The following is a 22,947-nucleotide window of genomic DNA, read 5'->3' as shown; positions in this document are numbered from 1 at the left end:
TGAACACAGGACTCCATATTGTATTCAGTTTGCATCAGACCTCAGTGGAGGTGGATGCATGTTGCTGTTTGGACTTTAGTAGAACAGTATGTTTGTAGACCTCAATGGAGGTGGATGCAGTTTGTCTCCTTTCAGACTTCAGTGAGTATAGTTATACAGTTTGTACTATATCTATATGCTTAAAGACATTGGTCTATGGACTAGTATACTGAATATATACAAGAAGATGTGTTATTTTTCAAAGAAGACTTTGTTTTTATCTCTGAGTGCATATTTTAACTAAGAGGTTTCAAGGGAGTGCATATATTTTTGGGCAATTGTAACCGCAAATTCAGCTTCAAAGAAACAACCATCTTTTGCTAACCGAATATATTTTTGTAGTGGCATGACTTTATCCTTGGCAGTTTAAAAACATGGTTCTTCTGTTTAACAGCTGAGTTACCTGTGTGCTATTACATTAATGCTTATGAATATCACTTGTTCAAAGAGCTGACTTCTAACAAGGTCATGCTTTTCTTGACTAGAGGTTTTCAAAATGTGGTCTCTATGTTCACGGAGATTCACATTTGCCAAATGGGTGTGACATCATTTTTACCTTTTCAATAAGGTTATGGTGCATTTATTTCCACTAGGTTATGGAATTTCCAATAGAGAAATCCTTATCTGAAATGCTTGGGACCAGAAGTGTTTCAAATTTCAGAATACAGTACCTGTATTTGTATATATGTACATAATGAGACATCTTGGAGATAGGACCCAAGCCTACATTTGAAATTCATTTTCATGTCACATGCACCTTGTTCATATAGTCAAAAGGTAGTTTTATATAAAATATATATTAATATTTTTGTGTACATTGAACCGTTAGAAAGCAAAGCTATCACAATTTTTCACCTAAATGAAAAAGATGACCACTGGATTCACTGAGTTAAACTAGAGGTTTCTTTGGAGGAGTTATCTGCACAACTTGTCAGTAGTAAGAAGCCAAAATGAAAATCACCAAAGCCTCTTTGGGCTGCAGATAGGTTTTTAGCACCACACTTTCCAGGTAAAGGCTCTGGCATAGCATGAGGTGAAGTGACTGGGCTTCCCCTTTGCTGGTCCCCTGCCTGCCTTGGAGTCTGTCACAAAAAGTTAATATCATTGGATTTGATTTAATGAGTAACTGTTGAAATCAAACTAGATGAAAGATTGCATATTCACACCTGGATTTCCTACATTTAAATTGCATTTAAAAGAAACTGTCTAAATTGATTAATAGACATATGGAAACTATAAGTGCTGGGATAACTGGGTTTCCTTTATTCTGCCACACCAGTGTAGGGGGAGGGTAGAAAAACTTTGCTGCAGAATGGTGCAAATAGGAGAATGCACTCCCCTTCTTCTAATGTGATACTTCTTAAGCCCAGGTCACATGCAACCTTGCCTATCATATGTACTCCTGTATAAGTTGATTTCTTGTATAAGTAATTTTAGCCCCCAAATCTGCCCATGGCTGATATATGAGGTTTACTTCTACATGAGTATATACATGCTAACTGGAATATTCTTTGATAAATTCTTACTCCCCAGACTGCTGTGTAGATTCTCCTCATTGCAGAAAACCAGTATTTACTCAACTGAGTAGTGTACTTTTCCCCCTGCATGTCCCTTTCCTTGCTCTTGCAGGTTAGGAGCAAAGAGAAGATTGCTAAGGGAGCAAATGTGTGCAAAGCCTGCAAGCATATACCTTATTTCATTTCATTGAAGCATTCTGGATACAAAAGTCAGCATAGCTTGTTTTTGAACGCATGCATAAATCCAGACTGCCATGAGATACAAAAGAGATGGATACATTAGAAGAATTTAACATCATGTTTCAGAAGATTTGCAGGGTTCATTTACAGCAGTAGGTCTTAGTTCCAAATAATGTATTTAGGACTGGAATATAAATCTATTTGAAACTTAAATATTCATTACTGGGTTGTGGATTAACTGCTAATCACTGAATTCAGTAGCATAAAAAGTTGAACAAATCCAAATTCTTTCTTCTTGCAGAAAAAATCTATTAAGCTGCGAGTTGTATATTTTAAAAGAAAACGGCCTCTGTTTGGTTTTTATCTCTATTGTTTTGTGCTGAATGTACTGAAGTTACATGGATTGTTATTATTATGTGTTTTCATGTAACATAGATGTTTTGTTTAAAATCCAGATGGGTTTGAAGTTATGAAACTCTTTTGTCTGTGTCCTTAATGATATTACAGTTTAATATTTTTTGTGGAACTGGCTCATCACAAAAAAATGGGATTTGAGGAAACATTTTTGCTGCTTTACAAATGTTTTCTTTTACAAACTAGCAATCAAGGACATTTTTGATGTTGACAATCTATTATATGAACCAGGTATATAAACATTTGTTGTATGCCTCTAAGTCATTTCTGACTTATGGTAATCCTAAGGTGAACTATTGTGGTGTTTTCTTGGCGGTATACAACCAAAGTATTGGGTTGTTGTGTGTTTTCTGGGCTGTATTGCCATGTTCCAGAAGCATTCTCTCCTGACGTTTCGCCTTGGTAACCTTAAGGTGAACTATTGTGGTGTTTTCTTGGCAAGATTTCTTCAGAGTTGATTTTTTCTTGCCTTCCTGTGTTTTTGTGTTTGTCTTGATGCAATTTGTCTGTATGGTTTTCTTTCTGGCAATTGAATAGGTTAAAGGTAAAGAGTTCCTCAACATTAAGTCTAGTCATGTCCGACTCTAGGGGTTGGTGCTCATCTCCATTTCTAAGCCGAAGAGCCGGCATTGTCCGTAGACATCTCCAAGGTCATGTGCCTGGCATGACTGCATGGAACACTATTATCTTCCCGCAGAAGCGGTACCTATTGATCTACTCACATTTGCATGTTTTTGAACTACTGGTTTGGCAGTAGCTGAGCCTAACAGTGGGAGCTCATGCCACTGACCTTTCGGTCAGCAAGTTCAGCAGCTCAGCAGTTTAGCTGCCACCAAGGGGGGCTGGCAATTAAATATATGTTGGAACTGAGTCCCTTCAGGGCGATAGGGCGGTATACAACCAAAGTATTGGGTTGTTGTGTGTTTTCTGGGCTGTATTGCCATGTTCCAGAAGCATTCTCTCCTGACGTTTCACCTGCATCTATGGCAGGCATCCTCAGAGGTTGTGAAGTCTGTTGGAAACTAGGAAAATAGGGTTTTATATATCTGTGGAATGTCCAGGGTGGGAGAAAGAACTCTTGTCTATTGGAGGTAGGTGTGAATGTTTCAATTGGCTACCTTGATTAGCATTTCATGGCCTAGCAGTTTCAAGGGGGGAGTTCTTTCTTTCTGTGGCAATCCTTTGATAAGAGGTGATTAGCTGACCCTGATTGTTTCTTGTCTGGAATTCTCCTGTTTTTGAGAGTTGTTCTTTATTTATTGTTCTAATTTTAGTTTTTTAAAAAATACTGTTCATTTTTATGGTTTCTTCCTTTCTGTTGAAATTGTCCACATGCTTGTGGATTTCAGTGGCTTCTCTGTGTAGTCTGACAGGGTAGTTGTTAGAGTGGTCCATCATTTCTGTGTTCTCAAATAATATGCTGTGTCCAGGTTGGTTCATCAAGTGCTCTGCTATGGCTGACTTCTCTAGTTGAAGTAGTCTGCAGTGGCATTATTATTATTATTATTATTATTATTATTATTATTATTATTATGAGGCTGGGAGGATGTGATTTGATTCAGTGGGTTTTCAGAGCTGTGTGAAGAGTCAAACCCTGGTAGGAAGTCAAATCACACTGGCTCCCAGATATAAACATAGCTAATAACTAAAAGAATAAGTAATTTTTCTGTGATCAATATTTCAGTATGAATAAAGTATTAAAAGTAGTAATAGTCATAATGATGTTTTAAAAATGAAATTCAATGAAGGAGAAAAGGGATTCAGAATATAGTTAACTGGTAGTATGTTTTTTCAGTGTCAGATTAAAACAATCCACCATAACATAGAAAATTTCAAAACAGTTTAATTGTGGGAGGCATCTATTCAGTTTGAGTATATTATACTAAGGATTTCTAAAAAGGAGGTCACTGGAACTATAGTGTTCTTAAAGAGATTGCTAGGGATTTCATGAGGGATTGTGAATGGAAAAATAGGCAGGGGGCGGGCAGGTTTGAGCTGTAATTGTTTTTACATAGGGGTTACTCGCGACTTGCAGATTATTTCAAGAGTTCCTCCCCTCCAGGGTGAAAAGGACTGAGAATGGTTGTGTTCTGTCTTAAAAACAAAATTGGAAAGCAGGCTGGGTTGCTAGTTTGAGGAATAAATGTTTTGGATTGCTGGGTTCAGTTCCATCTGATCACATAAATTGAAATGGGCAGATATTTGGCAATGCGGAGAACCAGACATATTTTTAATTAATGTACAGCAAGCACATTTGGTCCTCGTTATAGCTGGGATTTTTAAATGTCTTTTTCCAATTAATTTTATACGTTTTCTAGTTAAATATCATGGTCATGAATGTCTTTTTATTGTGTTGTGCGCATGTACTCATGCAGTCCTTGCTGAACTTGAGAGCAGTGGTTTTATAATTGCATAACACCCTCTTAAGCTACAGCTACCTCTGTGTGACCTTTTATCTTCTTCGGCTTGTAATTCCGCCTGATATCCTGATTCTGTGTTAACTGCTTGGGAGGACGTAATACAAAAAGCTTCATTTTCCAGTTATATCTGATTGACTTTAATTGTACAATTTTACAGGAGGAAATAATTTGCTGTCATTATTATCGCATTTAATGGATTACTGTTCCACTGTTTTCATAGATCATTTGTTACATTATCTTTTGCACTGACAGTGGTTTAGTTTTCAGTCTGTTTATCCCATGGAGCCTAATTTAGGAAGTACTTTTTTAATTGACAGATTACTACTACCTCTGTTTTTAAACTAATTAACCCAATAATATTTTATATAGGGTGGAAAAATAGATGCAGTTTGTGATCTTTATAAAGAATATGTCTACTATTGTTGATAATATTACCATACATTTATCCTCTTGTCTGAACTTCCTTTCTAAAGATATAGAAATGATGGAAATATTTGGGGGGCAGGAGGTGTGTGTGTGTGATTCAGCTTCAGGTGCAAATACTCTCTGGATGGATATTGTTGTTTTATCTATATACACCTTCAGGAGAGTTCAATCCAGGAGTCCCAGAGAGAAAGTCAGATGAAAGCATGCATTTAAGTATCAGAGTTTCTCACCTAAATATTGAAAAACTAACTTTTCATGCTTCCCTCCAAAGTGGAGTTAATGGGCTAAACCCTTGTGCTGGCAGGACTGCTGACCGACAGGTTGGTGGTTCAAATCTGGGGAGCGGGGTGAGCTCCTGTCTCGGCTCTAGTTTCCCATGCGAGAATATGAGAGAAGCCTCCCACAGAATGGTAAAACATCAAACATCCGGGTGTCTCCTGGGCAACATCCTTGCAGACGGCCAATTCTCTCACACCAGAAGCGACATGCAGCTTCACAAGTCACTCCTGACAAAAAAAAACCCCTGAAATATTGAAAAACTAACTTTTCATTCTTCCCCGCAAGGTGGGGGGGGGGGGGATGTGTGTGTATGTCTTCAACAAATTATTCACTAACATGATTTTATTTCCTGGGTTATCAATGTCATTTCTTAATTGGTTCTATCAAAAAAACATGGAAAACGTTTATTAAACTGCAAAAACTTAGTTTTTGCTGCACATCCTGTAGCACATTTTGCTATAGCTTATTAATGAATATTGGGAGTTTCAAAGAATTCAACATAGTTTGGAGCAGCCACAAAAATGAAGTTAGGAGTATAACAAATACTTTCAAAATAAGTACCGCACAATTAAACAGGAAATCACACTTTCAAACCAGGAAGGTTTTTTTTTTTCAAATTTTGTTACGTAGTGATTCAAAAGTAGTTGACAAAAATTACCCTAGTGTAAAATGACCTAACCATTCCAAAGAGTGGGCTGTTGTAGGTTTTTTGGGCTATATGGCCATGTTCTAGAAGCACTCTCTCCTGACGTTTTCGCCTGCACCTATGGCCAGCATCCTCAGAGGTTGTGAAGTCAGAAAGCATAGAGTTTTCTGACCTCATAAAATTAGAGTTTTTTAATATTGTGGACAATTTCAACAGAAAGGAGGAAACCATGAAAATGAACAAAATCCAGCTACCAATATTTAAAAAAAAACTCTAAAATTATAACAATAAAGAACAAAACTCAAACACTGGAACTCCAGAGAATTTTCCTATTTTCCAACAGACCTCACAACCTTTGAGGATGCCTGCCATAGATGCAGGCGAAACGTCAGGAGGGAATGCTTTTAGAACATGGCCATATAGCCCAAAAAACCAACAACAAGCCAGTGATTCCAGCCATGAAAGCCTTCGACAATACATTCCAAGGAGGTCATTCTGTGGAAAATATATTATGTCAGCTTAGGATATAATAAACCTAATATCAGTTTTCATATTCACAGTGGTACCTTTACAGCTGGTGTAGGAAGTGACTTCTGGTTACATGACAGATATATCTGTTCATAGTTTACCCATTACATTATCTACTGTGCACATGCGCACAAATTACAGTTGGTTCTGGATGTAACATTCAGATCTGTTTTTCACAGCGTGAGTTATCCATCAATGGAATGTGTCTAGGAATTATTGTATCTAATGCAAAATGTGTAGGTTTGATACTATTTTAATGAGGGTCTTCCAGGACAGTGTGGTCCTAATATAATTGGAAGTTGTTCTTATTGGAAATTGGAAAATAAAGGTTACACCAAAAAAAAGGGAGATAAGAGACTGGATTGGAAGACAGCTACACTGTTATTGTCGAAGGCTTTCATGGAACATGGCCATACAGCCTGAAAAACCTACAACAACCCAGCTACACTGTTTCTTTTTTCAATACTTCACTGGAAATGTAACATTTTACAGCTCTGGTGGGCCAGAATAAGCTTAAGGCAAAAAGACCATGGAGTTAGATGAGGTGTTTCTTGACCATCCCAACAGATGCCCATTACTTGCAGTGCCACAAAGCTTTCGTTATGTGCATATCTTTGGTGCTCTAAGTGACATAATCCATCGTGCCAGCTCCTGCTGGACTCTGCTTACCTGCTTCTTGAAGGGGTGAATTAATGTTGCAGAAAATCAGTAAGCACAACATTTCTGTAATGTGCTCCAGTATTTCTGGGTTGGTACATTTGGGCCATATGCTTTCTGCAATGTCTGTCCCTGCACTTCCCTAACTTGTGTGTGGCACTTAGTATTCTGGTCTCATGGAGGGGGATACGATATATAATTAGCACTAACTCAAACTTTCAAGCACATGGGCCATTGAATTCTAAGCAAACTGCTACTGAGAGAGATTTTTCTTCCTCAGCGGAAATAATAGTAATCAAACATCAGGGTCATGAGAGTCTTCGAAGCTGCTGGAACATCTTTATGGAATAAATTGGTAGTGTAAGGTTCAGGTTTATGGGGAATATAAAAGATGTTTTCATTATGTGATCAAGATATTGAGCCAGTGTGTTAGAGCTACTCTTGAGGAGTATTTGAGCAATAAAAAGTTCCCTAATCCTTTACAGAAATTGGGGCTACCCACCATCAAAATGAATATGAGCTATTGTTTTTCAAAAACGTAACATTTGTTTTACGGGACAGAGCAGGTATTTATTTATTTATTTGCCATACTTATACCCCGTCCTTCTCTATCCCAAAAGGGGGACTCAAGGTGGCCTACAGTGGCACATACATCGTGCCTCAACAACAATTATCTAAAGAAACTAAAATTGCAACATATGAGACTGAGTTAAAACAGGTTTAAAATTAAAAACACGCCTTCCAAAGTTTGTAGTCTGAGCCCATTCCAAGATCAAATTGCACAAAGTTTTCGAAGCAGAATACTGCATTGCCCTAGTTTTCAAAAGCCTGCTCCCAGATCCAGGCTTTGACTCTTTTCATAAAGGCTAATAGGGAGGGGGCTGTTCTGATGTCGCTAGGGAGGGAGTTCCACAACCAAGGGGCCACCACTGAGAAGGCTCTGTGTCTCGTCCCAGCAGCCACACTTGTGAGGCCGGCTGGACCGAGACCAGGGCCTCCCCAGATAATCTTAGTCTCCATGTTGGTTCGTAGGGGATGATACGTTCAGACAGGTAGCCTGGGCCAGAACCATTAAGGGTTTATAGGCTAAAGCCTGAAAGGATTAACTGGTTAGGATAAGCTCAAGAGACAAAATCTGGATTCAGATTTATTGTGCAATGCAATTTTAATAAAGAATGTGAACTTAGCTATTTACTAGGAAATTCATTTCCTAGATATAAAGTTCCAGGCCGGTAGCTACCCAGATTGTGGGTTTCTGTCTTTAAAGCCTTTGTGAATTCATGCTTTTCCAATTAAGGACTGGATGTGAGAGATAAACTTAGATAGGATGGTCTTGTAATATAGAGATAGGTGTGTATACTTTATACAGCATGTGTTTGGGAGACAGAGAAAATGTCCCTCTAGGGAGAGAGAGGGATAGAAATAAAGTTTATTATTATTATTATTATTATTATTATTATTATTATTATTATTATTATTATTAAAATGTTAACTGTACACAAGAAGATCGTAGTTGCTCCTGGGCATTCAAGATTATAACATTTGGGTGGCCTTTGATTCGTCTCTGTATCTGTTCCTTTATTCAGCCATATCGACTACAAGTACTTTTCCTCCTTCTCCTTCTCCTCCTCCAGAATTTCTCCCCATCCTCAAAGACTTCTCAAGAAAATAATATCCTACCCTTGTTTAGTTTTCATGGAAATCATAGTGCAACCTCTTTTTTCGTGTCAGGAGCGACTTGAGAAACTGCAAGTTGCTTCTGTATGAGTGCGTTGGCTATTGCCCATGGAGCGCTTGGATGTTTTGATGTTTTACCATCCTTGTGGGAGGCTTCTCTCATGGGAACTAGAGCTGACATAGGGAACTCAACCCACTCTCCCAGGATTTGAACTGCTGACCTGTTGGTCAGCAATCCTGCCGGCACAAGGGTTTAACCCATTGTGCTACTGGGGGCTCTTGATGCAATGTGAATGAAAGAGTGTTTTATTCCTCCTATCGAAAAGCAAAAGGAAAGTGCTTTAGTGGTATTTTAATAGAACTAATATGGAGAGATGTGTAAAACAATAGGAAAACATTCATGAAAAGTTAGATATTTCTATGAAAGGAGTATTGGGGTATCCTGAAATGTCATGCTTTTAGAGAAGATATATATGGATTCACACTTATTGAGTTCTTGGTTGATAAAGAAATAAACCTGGACGTAAATGAGTGGTGTTGCTCATTGCCCAGTGGCGTCATGGCTACTATCTCTGCCCACTAAACTGATACTTGTGAGATTTGTACAACTATTTACCATCCAGCACATATGAAGAGAGCACATATACTCTCTAAAACATGAACGGCAGCTGTTCCTTTATTGAAAGGCTTTAGTTAAAACTTGGACATTGTATGATGTGATTTGATAACTTGTAAACCTGACTTTGCAACTTCAAGACTGCACCTTGTAGGCTTATTTGAGTGTTCAGATCTGAGCAACATAGCTAGTTCCTAGATGGGGGAAAAAACCATTGGGACCTCATGCATCAGTGCTGTAAAAGTCTGTACTGGCTTCTGGTGACCACAGTGAAAGATTAGCTTTCATCTGTGCTTCCTGAAGGAGTCATACAGAAAGCATACTTGCTTCGATTATATATTTATGGCTGGAGGAAAATGTTCTTTAAATAAATTTTTCTTTGCATCATTGAGAAATCTTACAGGCAAAAAGTGAGGTGGTATTTGTTCCCTAGTACCGGGGTTCCTTCAGGGATAATATAGTTGTTCATGTTTGAGCACATTTTCTCTCTCCTCCTCCTCCCTCTCTTTCTCTCTGTGTGTCTTAAATAATACAGGTAATGTGACTAAATGCCTAGGGACCTTTTCCTTGTTACAAGTAACACTACTACAGTTTTTCCCCCCTGTGGAGAGGTGGTTTTTTAAAGTACTGATAATTATGATTGGTGACAGATAGATAAATGAAAGTTAAACTGAATTGTTAACTTACTTTTTTAAAGAAGGGAGAATCACATCGTTTTCAATACAGTAAATGGCTTATCACTGAATAGATGGTTAGCATATACCAGAATTTGGAGAAGTTCATTTCTGGTCTACAGCTCCCAGAATCCCTCAGACAACATGACCACTGTTCATTTTATTTGGGGATTCTGGGAATTCTGATACAAAGTCGTATTTTTGTCCAGGTTCTGCCATATATTCCTTCTCCTCAGACACTGAAGTAGTAGTTTGTTGTTGTTTATTTGTTCAGTTGCTTCCAACTCTTTGTGACCTCATGGACTAGCTCATGCCAGAGCTCCCTGTCGGCCATGGCCACCCCCAGTTTCTTCAATGCCAAGCCAGTCACTTCAAGGATACCATCCTTCCATCTTACCCTTGTCCTGTCACTCTTCCTTTTTCCTTCCATTTTCCCCATCATCATTATCTTCTCCAAGCTTTCCTGTCTTCTCATTATGTGGCCAAAGTACTTCATTTAGCCTCTAGTCAGGCTTTATCTCCTGGAGTATGGATTGGTTGGATGTTCTTGCGGTCCAAGGCACTCTCAGAATTTTCCTCCAGCACCACAATTCAAAAGCGTCTATCTTCCTTCACCCAGTCTTCCTTATTGTCCAGCTCTCACATCCATAGGTTACTACGAGGAATACCATTGCTTTAACTATGCGGACTGCCGTTGCCAGTGTGATGTCTCTACTCTTCACTATTTTATCGAGATTGGTCATTGCTCTCCTCCCAAGAAGGAAACGTCTTCTGATTTCCTGGCTGCAGTCTGCATCTGCAGTAATCTTTGCACCTAGAAATACAAAGTCTGTCACTGCCTCCACTTTTTCTCCCTCTATTTGCCAGTAGTAGTCTAAAAAAGTGAAAATTGCCTTTCAAACTTCTTTTCTTCTTATTTTGTTTTCACTATGCTGAACACAAAGTAATAACTAAATTATAACATAAATCTTTATAAGAGCAAATTATTCTTGTAATTCATGTATCTGTAACACAGATTTATATAGAGTCTGATCTGCTATATTTCTAGAATAAACAGTCATAATTCACTGGAGGTTATTGGAGATGGCTAGCTTTCATGTCATCCATTTAGAGATCTCTAGTAACAATCACTATTTTATACCTCTTACATTAAGCTGTTAACTTTTAGATTGTTAATCCTTCATACATCTGAAAGGCATAATACAGTAGTGCACTGAACTGCTTTCAATGAGCTGGTTTCCTTTAGTTTTTCACTCTTCTTTCATATTTGCAAAGGTTTATGTGGAAACAAAATATATTTTTGTCATGAAAGGTTGCCCCTTAGATTTATGTAAAATTATGATGTATGGTTTCTATTTATTACTGCTGTTACATAGCTGTAACGAGATTTAAAATATCAGTTTGTGCCTCTCACACTATTTATTTGAAGTTAAAATGATGGGTAAACTTGCATTCAATTTTGTTTTAAAGTAATCATTTCTTTTTAAGTTTTCTCACTATCTGGGGAATACTTTGATTTTCCTGGTTTCACTTAAAGCAGTTTTTGATTTTGTCACTAAAAATATATTTTTCCTTTCCATTTAAATCCAAGAAATTATTTTATTTTTAAATTGATGAATTTTTGTGGTAATTGACTGGTTGAGACCTCAATCTACTTACTTGAAAGGCAGGTCAACACATGGGGATAATACTGTGCTTGAAGACTTTGGTTTTGTGTGGAATTACACACATTTTGAAGACTAGGGTATACAACCAAGATATACTTGTGGATTCAACTTTGAACATGTATGCTCAGTTTTTGACTGTGGCCAATAGTGTGTTTCAATAATGAAACCAGCTACCTTTGTTTCTCGTCATGGTAACACATGCGTTAGCTACATTTCATTTTGACTATTGTAATGTGTTCTATGTAGCATTATGTGGCACGTTGAGAAGTATATGGAGATTGTTGACTAGATTTGGTTATAGAAATCATGTGGCTCTACTTGTAGAAAGAGACCTCATTCTACAAATAGAAAAGCTGTATGCAGCATCAAGTCTTGCTATTTGAAAGGCTGGATTATTTAATTAAATCTAGTTTTAACATTTTTGGGGGAAAGTTCTTCTCTCTGCCCCACTGCTGTTGGAGGTATGGTTAGTAGGTGTATGAAAGCAGATCTTATTGGATGGCTTTTTGGATCTCCCTTCCAAATGAAGCTAGGTTGTTTCTCTTTCCATTGCCTTTGTCCTAGGGAATAGAATATTTAATTTGCTGTCTTAATTTTAGTGCTGAAAAGGATTGGATTTGGTTGAGAGCTGTTGTGTTTTATTAATTCTATTTTAATTGGGTTACTTTTATGTATTGTTTTAATTAAGATTTTGATTTTAATCTGAGTGCAGTACTGTTTACAGTGCAAAGTGCCATGAGTGTAAGTCAGGGGTCCTCAAACTAAGGCTCGAGGGCCGGATACCGCCCTCCAAGGTCATTTACCCAGCCCTTGCTTAGGGTCAACCTAAGTCTGAAATGACTTGAAAGCACATAACAACAACAATCCTATCTCATCAGCCAAAAGCAGGCCTACATTTCCCATTGAAATACTAATACGTTTATATTTGTTAAGATTGTTCTTCATTTTAATTATTGTATTGTTTTAAAGTGTTTTTTGCACTACAAATAAGATATGTGCCCTGTGTATAAGAATTCATTCTTGCTTTTTACAAATTATAATCTGGCCCTTCAAAAGTTTGAGGGACTGTGACCGGGCCCTCTGTTTAAAAAGTTTGAGGACCCCTGGTGTAAGTAGTCAGAAAGACTGGTTGAAAATTTAAAAATAAATAAATATTTAATTAATGAGAGCCAAGGGGAGAAGGCAGGGAAGAGTGCTAAGTATATTGTGTACAGGTGTATCCCATTTCTACCCTTTGCCCAATACTTTGTAAAAACATGTTGGTTGGCATTCCATTGGTGAATTATAGGGGTATAAGACAGATTTATACCATCATAATTCACTCTTTGGTCACCGTGAAGGCCAGAATACTCTATTGATTATGCAACAACCAAAATCCTTCTCCCAGACTCTCCCTTTTTCAGTTGTAGTTACCCAAATCCAACCATTTCAGTGAGCAGCAGAGGAAATGGCAAATAAGTGGCTGGCTATTTTCCTACTGCTAGGTGCAGAGCAATGACATCATCTGTTGAAGACCTGAAGTTCTCTGTGAATGCCAAGAAGCTATAGCTCCTGACATAGGATCACAACCAATACTGGAATTGTCGTATTCTTCTGTGCACCCTTGACAACTACTTACAAAAAAAACACACACACACAAGAAAAGTTGGGTTGCTGTAAGTTTTTCGGGCTGTATGGCCATGTTCCAGAAGCATTCTCTCCTGACACTTCGCCTGCATCTATGGCAGGCATCCTCAGAGGTTGTGAGCTCCTCAAGAAAAGTTTTGTCAGATCTGAATAAAGCACACATTTAGACTGGAATCCTACTTGTAATGGTGGATAATGTTAGGAGCTCACAAGGAAGACCTCAGGTCAATAGGCCTTTCCAGGACTGGTATGGAAGTAAACATTTGGCGGTAGCTTAATCTCTAAAAGGTATCCAATTTGATGACTTCCAGAGATGTGGCCCATATTTATCTCTTTTCAAAGCAATGTTTGAACTGAATATTTGAATGAATTGCAGGTTGAAATTGTACTGTCGCTCAGGTGCCATCTTCAAAATTGACCATACGATGAAGTGCAGACTCTTACATTGGGCTGATAGCTTCAGTGTTTTAATATACATTCCCATACAGATTCAAACCTGATTGGTTAAGATGGAAAATTTCTGATAGTTTGTATTCATTCTGATAGTTTGTTTTTGGATAGTTTGTATTCATTCTTATAACCAACCAACCATGTGCTTGTAACATGAAGAAATTTGCATTTTTGCCCTCTGAATTATGTCAGCTTTAGTTACTTTATTTGATCAGCAATGACATCCCTCCTCTATTTAAGCAGTTGAAAAAAAAATCACTACACTTCTAGTGTGACATAAATGTATACCTGTGTTTTCCTATCAATGTATGAATCTGTTTTGCTCTTCTCTCTCCCTACATTTTGGCCTGTTCCCTCTCTCCAAAGAAACTGTACTGTAAAGTTTAACACTCCATTAGCTTTTCATTTCAGCAAGGGTGAACAGGTTGGCCAAAAATAGTATGGGAAAAGATGTAGTGAGAAGTCATGTGCCCTGAAAAATGTATTTCTGCTTTATTTAATGTGGGGAGATTGTACAGACTTTGTCATCTTCATCTTATGTTGAATTCATTGGTACTTCAAAGGGCTAAACCTTGACCGATCATATATCTAAGGATTTTATCATCTTTACCCAAGTCCTGATTGTAGTACACAAACAGCTGCTAATGATATAAGAGTAATCCTTTGGGAACAGACTTCTCTAACACATGAACTGCCATTTAAAGGTTGCAGTGCATTTCTGTTCTAATCTATGTTTTGTCCTTTTTCTTTCCAGAGAAAGGATGCGCCAGTCTGCAATGTTTGAATTGTGCCAGGGGATGCACCAGATTAGCCTTCAATTTGTTCGCTTGCAACTTAGCTTTGAAGAATATACCATAATGAAAGTTTTGCTGCTGTTAAGCACAGGTAGGTTTGCCAATTAATTCCCATTGTGATACATACATTTGCATATTGTTGTAAGCATTGAATCATAGTAAGTTTTTTTAAAAAAACAATAAAAGTGGAAAATAGGAGTACCCAGAGTCCAATATTTTGTATTGAAGACCTGTTGCACATTTGAAAAATAAAGATCAAATAATTCCAGTACTGAATAATATCCTATAATACAGCAAATATGGGTTTACACAGGAAGACTATGGAAAAATACAGCTGCAAAAGTAATTGGTCATTTACAAGGTGGCAGATGATAGCTGGAGTGCATCATATAGTTTTTCTTTTCTGAACAAAACGTCTGCTTGAAGCTCAGAGTCATCTCCCTTCCCAGTTATCACCTTGTGGACACAGATAAAACACAGTTGCACACTACCATTTACACACAGACTGTGTGGAGAGAGGATTGGCAAGGAGGAGAAACCTCTCGTTTGGATAACATAACTTTGACAAAGACTGCAAGTAATCATTTACACAACTGTCCTGGGCATGTGCTAAGTTTGTTCAAATGCCACAGCAGGCATCTCCTTTGCAAACTGGAGCACAGTTCCATATAATGCCACCCATATACTGTGTTATGTTATAGATTTCTAAGCTCATTGTTCAGTCACATGACCAGCTGCTGGAATTCAGTTAGAAACTTGAATGGCAACCACATCAAAAAAAGTTTATCTCAATTAACATAGGAAAAAAACCCACACATTACATCTCAATTGTTTTCATGCTTGTCCAAATCCCACAGAATGCAGAAGATTGCCAGTTGCCTTGCCATATTTAATAATTATAATGGGAAACAACTGGGCAGGTTTCCAGAAATCCAGAGTTTTAATTGTGCAGCTCATTATGGCGGTTTCATATATTTAATTCTGACTGATGCTAGTGTAATAATTTTCAGGCTTGCCTGTAAAAAGCTTTTCTTGTAAGTTCTGTACAGAATATGGAAATGATACCTATAAAAATGGTAATTCAATCTATATGTGATCAGGTAAGCCTAAAACCCATGGGTCTTTTATACATGCAACTGTGCACCAACTGAGCCATTAAAAACATCCAAAGGGTAGGCAGGAATCAAGAAATATAATTTCATCATGCTAATTGGATGGATTTGTAAATTCTAATATACCATGCATATAATGTTTGAATGTATGTAACCATCCATTTTGTTTGGATAAGGAACAGACTTATTTGTAAAGATTGTTGATATGGGCTACAAGTTTGTGAAGAATGCTTACAAATTATGTACTCTGGTTACAATTCTGATTATTGCTGCAGTTCTGTTGACTGAGGGTGGGGACATTATATTTCTATACAATAGCTTGGCAGTAAAAAAAAAAAACCCCACAGTTTTCATTACGCTATAATATAACAAGAATACCTGACTGTTACGAAAGGTGGGCAAAGTCCTAAGAAGTTATGAAATAACCGAAGTCTCGTTTTGGATGGAACTGGCACAGGGCTAGAACTTGTCCTCACTGCGGTTGACCTGTGATGTCCTATCTACCTTTCTGGTTTTGGAACCAGGAAAACAACCTGAGTGATCTTGTAGGACAAGTCCTATCAGTATATTAGAAGTGTTGGTTAAATAAATACACATCAGGGAATGCCCCTCCCACTTTCTATTGTCTTCTCTCATTATTCTCATTGCATGGTGAACATCATTTTATCTGTGGAAGCTCAGCATAGTGGAGCATCCTGGAGAGTCCTTCAGAAAGTTGCCCTTCACACATGAAGGGCAGCGGAAATTATAGTGAGGTTAGGACAGGGCTATTATACTCCTCTTTCTTGCATGGTTATTCTATATAGTCATAGAAGATATCTGCTAGAAATGGCTACTGTATATACTTGAGTTTTCAGTCCCTTTTTAGGCTGAAAAAGCCCCCCTCGGCTTATACTCGGGTGATAGTCCTGGTGGGAAGATGTAGAGCTGAAAGAATTGCATCTTTCAGCCCCACGTCTTCCTGCCAGGACCCTCAGCTCTCTTTCCTCTCTCGCGCAGCACACACCTTTCTCTCTTCCTCTCTCGGTGCAGCACGCATCTTCCTCTCCTCCTCTCTCAGCATCAGTCTTTCCCGCTTTCCCTTATTCATATACACATAGCATTTTCCACAAAATGTATAATTAAAATAAACTATGGTGATTATTGGAAGGATGATACGTAAGCGCATTACATTGAAGAAGGTTAGAATAATGATTTAATCAGTTGGACAGTCTTATCGTAATTTACAGTTTTATGTAAATATTCAAAAACATTTAACCTACTGATGCCTAAATTAATGTAATTTTATTGGTATCTGTTTTTGTTTTGAAATTTACCAGTAGCTGCTGCATTTCCCACCCTTGGCTTCTACTCAAGTCAATAAGTTTTTCCAGTTTTCTGTAGTAAAATTAGGTGCCTTGGCTTATATTCGGGTCGGCTTTTACTCGAATAGCTATGGTAATTAAGCTTCTTGAGTTCTATCCTCTCACATGGAACAATGACAACATAATTGTACTACTATTGTACTATTAGTGAAGACAAAGGATAATTGGGAATGACAAAACCAAAAGAGTGGGGGGAGAGAGCGAGCTAATTATTACATCACAAATCAGGATTCCCCAAAATTGGATGGGATAGAGTCATATCTCAATTAGTTGGTTCAACCAGGTATAAAATCAATCACTTTAGAGGGAGTTGAATTCTCATCTTCAAGCAATTCTTGTAGACTGCATAAAGACCATAACAAAAATGCCATTCCAATTCACTGCTGCCCCTTTGTGTGCAAGAGTGCAACATAGTACTGCTATTCCCGGACAGTCTATTACATCTCCTCCTTCCTCCAGCCTAAATGATGGCCCAAATGTATGAGATGCCGTTCACCACCCATTAAGCTTTTTTCAAAGACCAAGATTGCCTAATAACTGTTCCCAGAGCAGCTATTTGTTTGTAGTTTGCTTGTCTCCTGCTGCTAAATTATTAATGTGCTCATCTATAAACCAGATCTGGGTTGAAATAGCTGCTGTGCTTTTTTTTTTTTTTTTCGCAATTCTGGGTAGCTTCTTTTAAAAACCATGCATTGGATAAATAGTGTGGAGTTGCAGGGGGTGTGGCTTTTAAATTTCACATACCACCCTCTGGTTTTTCACCATTGTCAACTTTAAACATAGGCACATAATCATCTTCATCATCATCATCATCATCATCATCTTTATTTGTACCCTGCCACCATCTCCCCAAAGGGACTCGGAGTGGCTCACAGAAGCACTCCAAGTGCCACATGCAGACAACAACATATAAGTATAAATACAATGACATAAGTATAAGCAACAGCGCAAAAGAATCTCATTGATAAAATTATAAAAAATTTAAAATTATAACATTCCTAAAATGCAGTGGAACCATGCGGGCTGGCTAACTATCATAACAATCCATCAAAGTGCGGGCCAGTACTATTAATGATTAATTGATAGTAAAGTTGCCAATATAGTTAGTGGTCCTTTTTGTATCATTTCCTGACCTCTGAAACGTGCCATATCATGACCTGAATCTTCAATATGATGAAATTGAGATCATTTCTATTAACAACATATATCTTTATCATGTATTCAGGTTTTGTAACTGTCCAGGATGATAAACTGAACAATAGTGGAAGAAAGTGTGATTCATAAGATTAGGAATAATGTTTGGTTTACATTACAAGGAGACTTGAAAATTATTTTGCTATCTAATGGGTAACCAACCATCACCAAAGCCCCCAGTGGCTCAGTGGGTTAAACCACTATATAGGTGGGTTAAACCACTGAGCTGCTGAACTTACGGACAGAAAGGTCGCCAGTTCAAATCCGGGGAGCGGGGTGAGCTCCCACTGTTAGCCCCAATTTCTGCCAACCTAGCAGTTCGAAAACATGCAAATGTAAGTAGATCAATAGGTACCGCTTTTGCAGAAGGTAACAGCGTTACATGCAGTCATGCTGGCCACATGACCTTGGAGATGTTTATGGTCAATGCCGGCTCTTTGGCTTAGAAATGAAGATGAACATCAACCCCCAGAGTCGGACACAACTGAACTTAATGTCAGGAGAAAACCTTTAGCTTTAGCTTTACCTAACCATCACAGTATGGTTCAATGTTGACAACATTTTATCCTAGGGACTATGGAATTCGACTTATAAAATTATACAAGGCAACTATTTATTGGCTTTATAATATCTAAAGGGGCTTCTGTACATCATCCTGTATGAAGATTCCCTTGTAACATCAGACTTATGGCTTATTTAATTCACCACCATTTCCCCCAGCAGGCAACCAGATGTCTCTTGGAAGTCCATAAAATGTACTTCCTCCATGTAGAAAAAATTAAAAACCACTCATTGTTTGTTTTTTCAAAAAATAAAAAAGTTCAGAAACTTCTGATGTTTTCTAGACATAACATGTGTTACGTTTCCTGTTGCACTTTTGTAACTGAAACATTGGATTCAGAATTCAAAATTCTTGCATTATACAAGCAAATAGCTGGGGAAACTTTTGAATGGGTACTGCTATCATAGCATTCTGCTTTTGATAAATGTTTTGTTTGCATGAGTAGCATGAATGCTATTATTGACTCCAGCATTGTTGAACAGCACCTTCTTTGTTCCATTTATTCCTAAACGTTGGTCTGTCTTACTTGAAACTTCAGTATCCACAGGGCTGTTGAGAATAGCATGTTTGTGGAACAAGCATTTGAGACCATAGACACATTTTTGCACGTGTTCATAGTAGTGCTTGAAATGCATGAATCCTGTGGCAACACTATGACTAATGCTCAAATAGATTGAACCATGAAGAATAAAAGGATAGAATTGCATCGTGTATTTTATGACTGTTAGCATTAATAAGGCAAATTGATTCTAACTGCTTCATAATTGATAGCAGTTATGGTGGGAGATGTCTTGGTATTAGAAAGAACAACTTACTTGTATTCTTATTATCAAGATGCTGGATAGTGTCACTTGACAATATATAAATGGCCTAAACATGCATTGGGTTGGGAATTAAAAGCAAGCACAAGAACACCTTAACCATCTGGGTTCATCATAGGATTGAAAGGCCAGAAAAGGCAGATGCCGGTAAAACATTTACGAGAAAATAATAGCTTTCAAAAATGCATTTATTCTGCATAGCATGATTCTCAGGTTTTATTTCATCTGTAATGTCTGCTCAAAAATGCATTCCAGGTTTAAAAGCATCATTTGACTACAGACATGAAAGAAAAAAAGTAATGGGTTTTCCATCCCTCAGAATATATTATCAAATTCATCTTGAAAGCACTTGAATTCAATAAGTATTTTACATCCCACCCCACAACTTGTAAGACAGTAGAGTCTCACTTATCCAACATAAACGAGCTGGCAGAACATTGGATAAGCAAAAATGCTGGATAATAAGGAGGGATTAAGGAAAAGCCTATTAAACGTCTAATTATGCTATGATTTTACAAATTAAGGACCAAAACATCATGTTTTACAACAAATAGACAGAAAAAGCAGCTCAATACATGGTAATCGTATGTAGTAATTCCTGTATTTACAAATTTAGCACCAAAACATCGCAATGTATTGGAACTGCTGTGGATCCGGGCAGGCGGCAGACTGCATTGGATAATACAGAACATTGGATGAGCGAAGGTTGGATAAGCGAGACTCTACTGTATTAGAATTGGCTCGAGGTGTCAGAATATTTTTTTTCCTGTTTTCCAAAATAATATGCCATCTTTTTTGTATACAAGTGTGTGTATGCTGTGTGTGCACATGTATAATTTTAAGTCAAAGCTGGCTGATCAGACGCATTTAGGCTTTCTTTCCATCATGTTGTGTTTTTACTAGTCCATACATTTGCCTCCAGAAAGCTTTTACTAAAACTCAAAGGGTTTAAGCAGCTGCCAAATTTACAAAATCTGAAAGAAATGCTTTCTAATCATTTGTGAATGACCTTGTGACAAGAAATTCCTTTTAAACACATCAGTGAGTCATATATTTGTGTATCTCTTTATAACAGTTCCCAAGGATGGCCTCAAGAGCCAAGCTGCATTTGAAGAAATGAGGGCAAATTATATTAAAGAACTAAGGAAGATGGTCACAAAGCATCCAAACAGTTCTGGGCAAAGTTGGCAGCGGTTTTACCAACTGACAAAGCTCCTGGACTCCATTCATGATGTAAGTAATTTGCCTGACATAATAGAATATACTGTTTTATACAGCAACCAAATCCACAAAGCCCAAACTGAAACTAGCTGGCATCAGGATGTAATAACTACTGCTCACATTACACTAAACTGGCACATTAATGGTAAAGCTATTGTCTCACCAGGCTTCCTTCAACATGGTGCAAGGGACACCAACCTCTGCCTACCTCTCTATTTTTCCCCAAGTACAAAACAACATGTTGGAAAACAATATCTTGGTTATAAGGCTTTTTTTTGAAGTTAGTCCCCAGATGTTCCAAGGTTTTTGCTTGCACAGAGAGCTTCCATGCAGACAAGCACCTCTACTTTTTCCATGTAAGGAATGATACATGGGGTGAGGACAGAATTTTCTCTGCTCTCTTGTTGAAGAAAGTAAATCAGGCTTAAAATGTAGAAACATTGCTAAAAAAAAGTCCTCTGTCTCTTTATGTCAGCGTTTCTCAACCTGGGGGTCAGAGAGGTCGCCAAAGACCACCAGACAACACAGTATTTTCTGTTGATCATGGGGGTTCTCTGTGGGATGTTTGGCCCAATTCTATCATTGGTGGGGTTCAGAATGCTCTTTGATTGTAGGTTAACTATAAGTCCCAGCAGCAACAACTCCCAAATGTCAAGGTCTATTTCCACCAAAGTCCACCAGTGTTCACATTTGGGCATATTGAGTATTGGTGCCAAGTTTGGTCCAGATCCATCATTGTTTGAGTCCAGAGTGCTCTCTGGGTGTAGGTGAACTACAACTCCAAAAATCAAGGTCAATGCCTACCAAACCCTTCCAGTATTTTCTGTTGGTCATGGGAGTTCTGTGTACCAAGATTGGTTCAATACCATTGTTGGTGGAGTTCAGAATGCTCCTTGATTTTTGGTTAACTATAGATCCCAGCAACTACAACTCCTAAATGATAAAATCAACCCCCACCCCACCAGTATTCAAATTTGGGTGTTTCAGGTATTTGTGCCAAGTTTGGTCTAGTGAATAACATACATCCTGCATATGTGATATTTCCATCACGATTCAACACAGTAGCAAAATTACAGCTATGAAATAGCAACAAAATAATGTTATGGTTGAGGGGCACCACAATATGAGGAACTGTATTAAGGGGTCACAGCATTAGGAAGGTTGAGAAACACTGCTCTACGCTGAGCAAGGAAAATGAAATGGCATCATGCCTTTCTATGCTCACAGATGTCTTCTTGCCTTTTTCACATGAGAAGGAAATTAGAAAGAGGTAGAGCTTAGAGGTACCATATTCTATCTGATTTGGGAATTCAAGCATGGTCAGCCCTGGTTAGTACTGGGAAGGAAAACTACCAATGAATACACGTGCTGTAGGCTGTCTTTCAGAGGAAGGAATGGAAAAAAACCACCTCTTGAGTATTCCTTATAGAATCATAGAGTTGGAAGAGACCTCTTGGGCCATCCAGTCCAACCCCCTGCCAAGAAGCAGGAAAATCGCATTAAAAGCACCCCTGACAGATGGCCATCCAGCCTCTGTTTAAAAGCCTCCAAAGAAGGAGCCTCCACCACACTCCGGGGCAGAGAGTTCCACTGCTGAATAGCTCTCACAGTCAGGAAGTTCTTCCTAATGTTCAGATGGAATCTTTCTTGTAGTTTGAAGCCATTGTTCCATGTCCAAGCTTGCTCCCTCCTCCCTGTGATTTCTCACATATTTATACATGGCTATCATGTCTCTTCTTGGCCTTCTCTTCTTCAGGCTAAACATGCCTAGATCTTTAAGCCGCTCCTCATAGGGCTTGTTCTTCAGACCCTTGATCATTTTAGTCACCCTCCTCTGGACACATTCCAGCTTGTCAACATCTCCCTTCAATTGTGGTGCCCAGAATTGGACACAGTATTCCAGGTGTGGTCTAACCAAGGCAGAATAGAGGGGTAGCAAGACTTCCTTGGATCTAGGCACTATACTCCTATTGATGCAGGCCAAAACCCCGTTGGCTAAGGAAACCATGTGAAATTCATGGGGTTGCAATAAGTCAAAAGGCGACATGAAGGCACTCATACAT

General features: G+C 38.2%; 1 protein-coding gene across 3 annotated transcripts in view; it reads left to right on the top strand.

Moving 5' to 3' along the window:
• The window catches only part of NR3C2 (nuclear receptor subfamily 3 group C member 2), a 188,462-nt gene that overhangs the window by 145,761 nt on the left and 19,754 nt on the right, over window positions 1-22,947 (top strand). For all 3 annotated transcript variants that reach the window (XM_060778863.2, XM_060778862.2, XM_060778861.2), the window contains exons 7-8: window positions 14,571-14,701; window positions 20,739-20,896. In XM_060778863.2, the coding sequence (XP_060634846.2) occupies window positions 14,571-14,701; window positions 20,739-20,896 (289 nt within the window). The remainder of the gene's footprint in view (window positions 1-14,570; window positions 14,702-20,738; window positions 20,897-22,947) is intronic.

Source organism: Anolis sagrei, chromosome 5 (genome assembly GCF_037176765.1).
Source record: "Anolis sagrei isolate rAnoSag1 chromosome 5, rAnoSag1.mat, whole genome shotgun sequence".
NCBI classification, from domain to species: Eukaryota; Metazoa; Chordata; class Lepidosauria; order Squamata; family Dactyloidae; genus Anolis; species Anolis sagrei.
The sequence above is the reverse complement of the archived record's forward strand: the minus strand, read 5'-3'. Positions and strand labels throughout refer to the sequence as shown.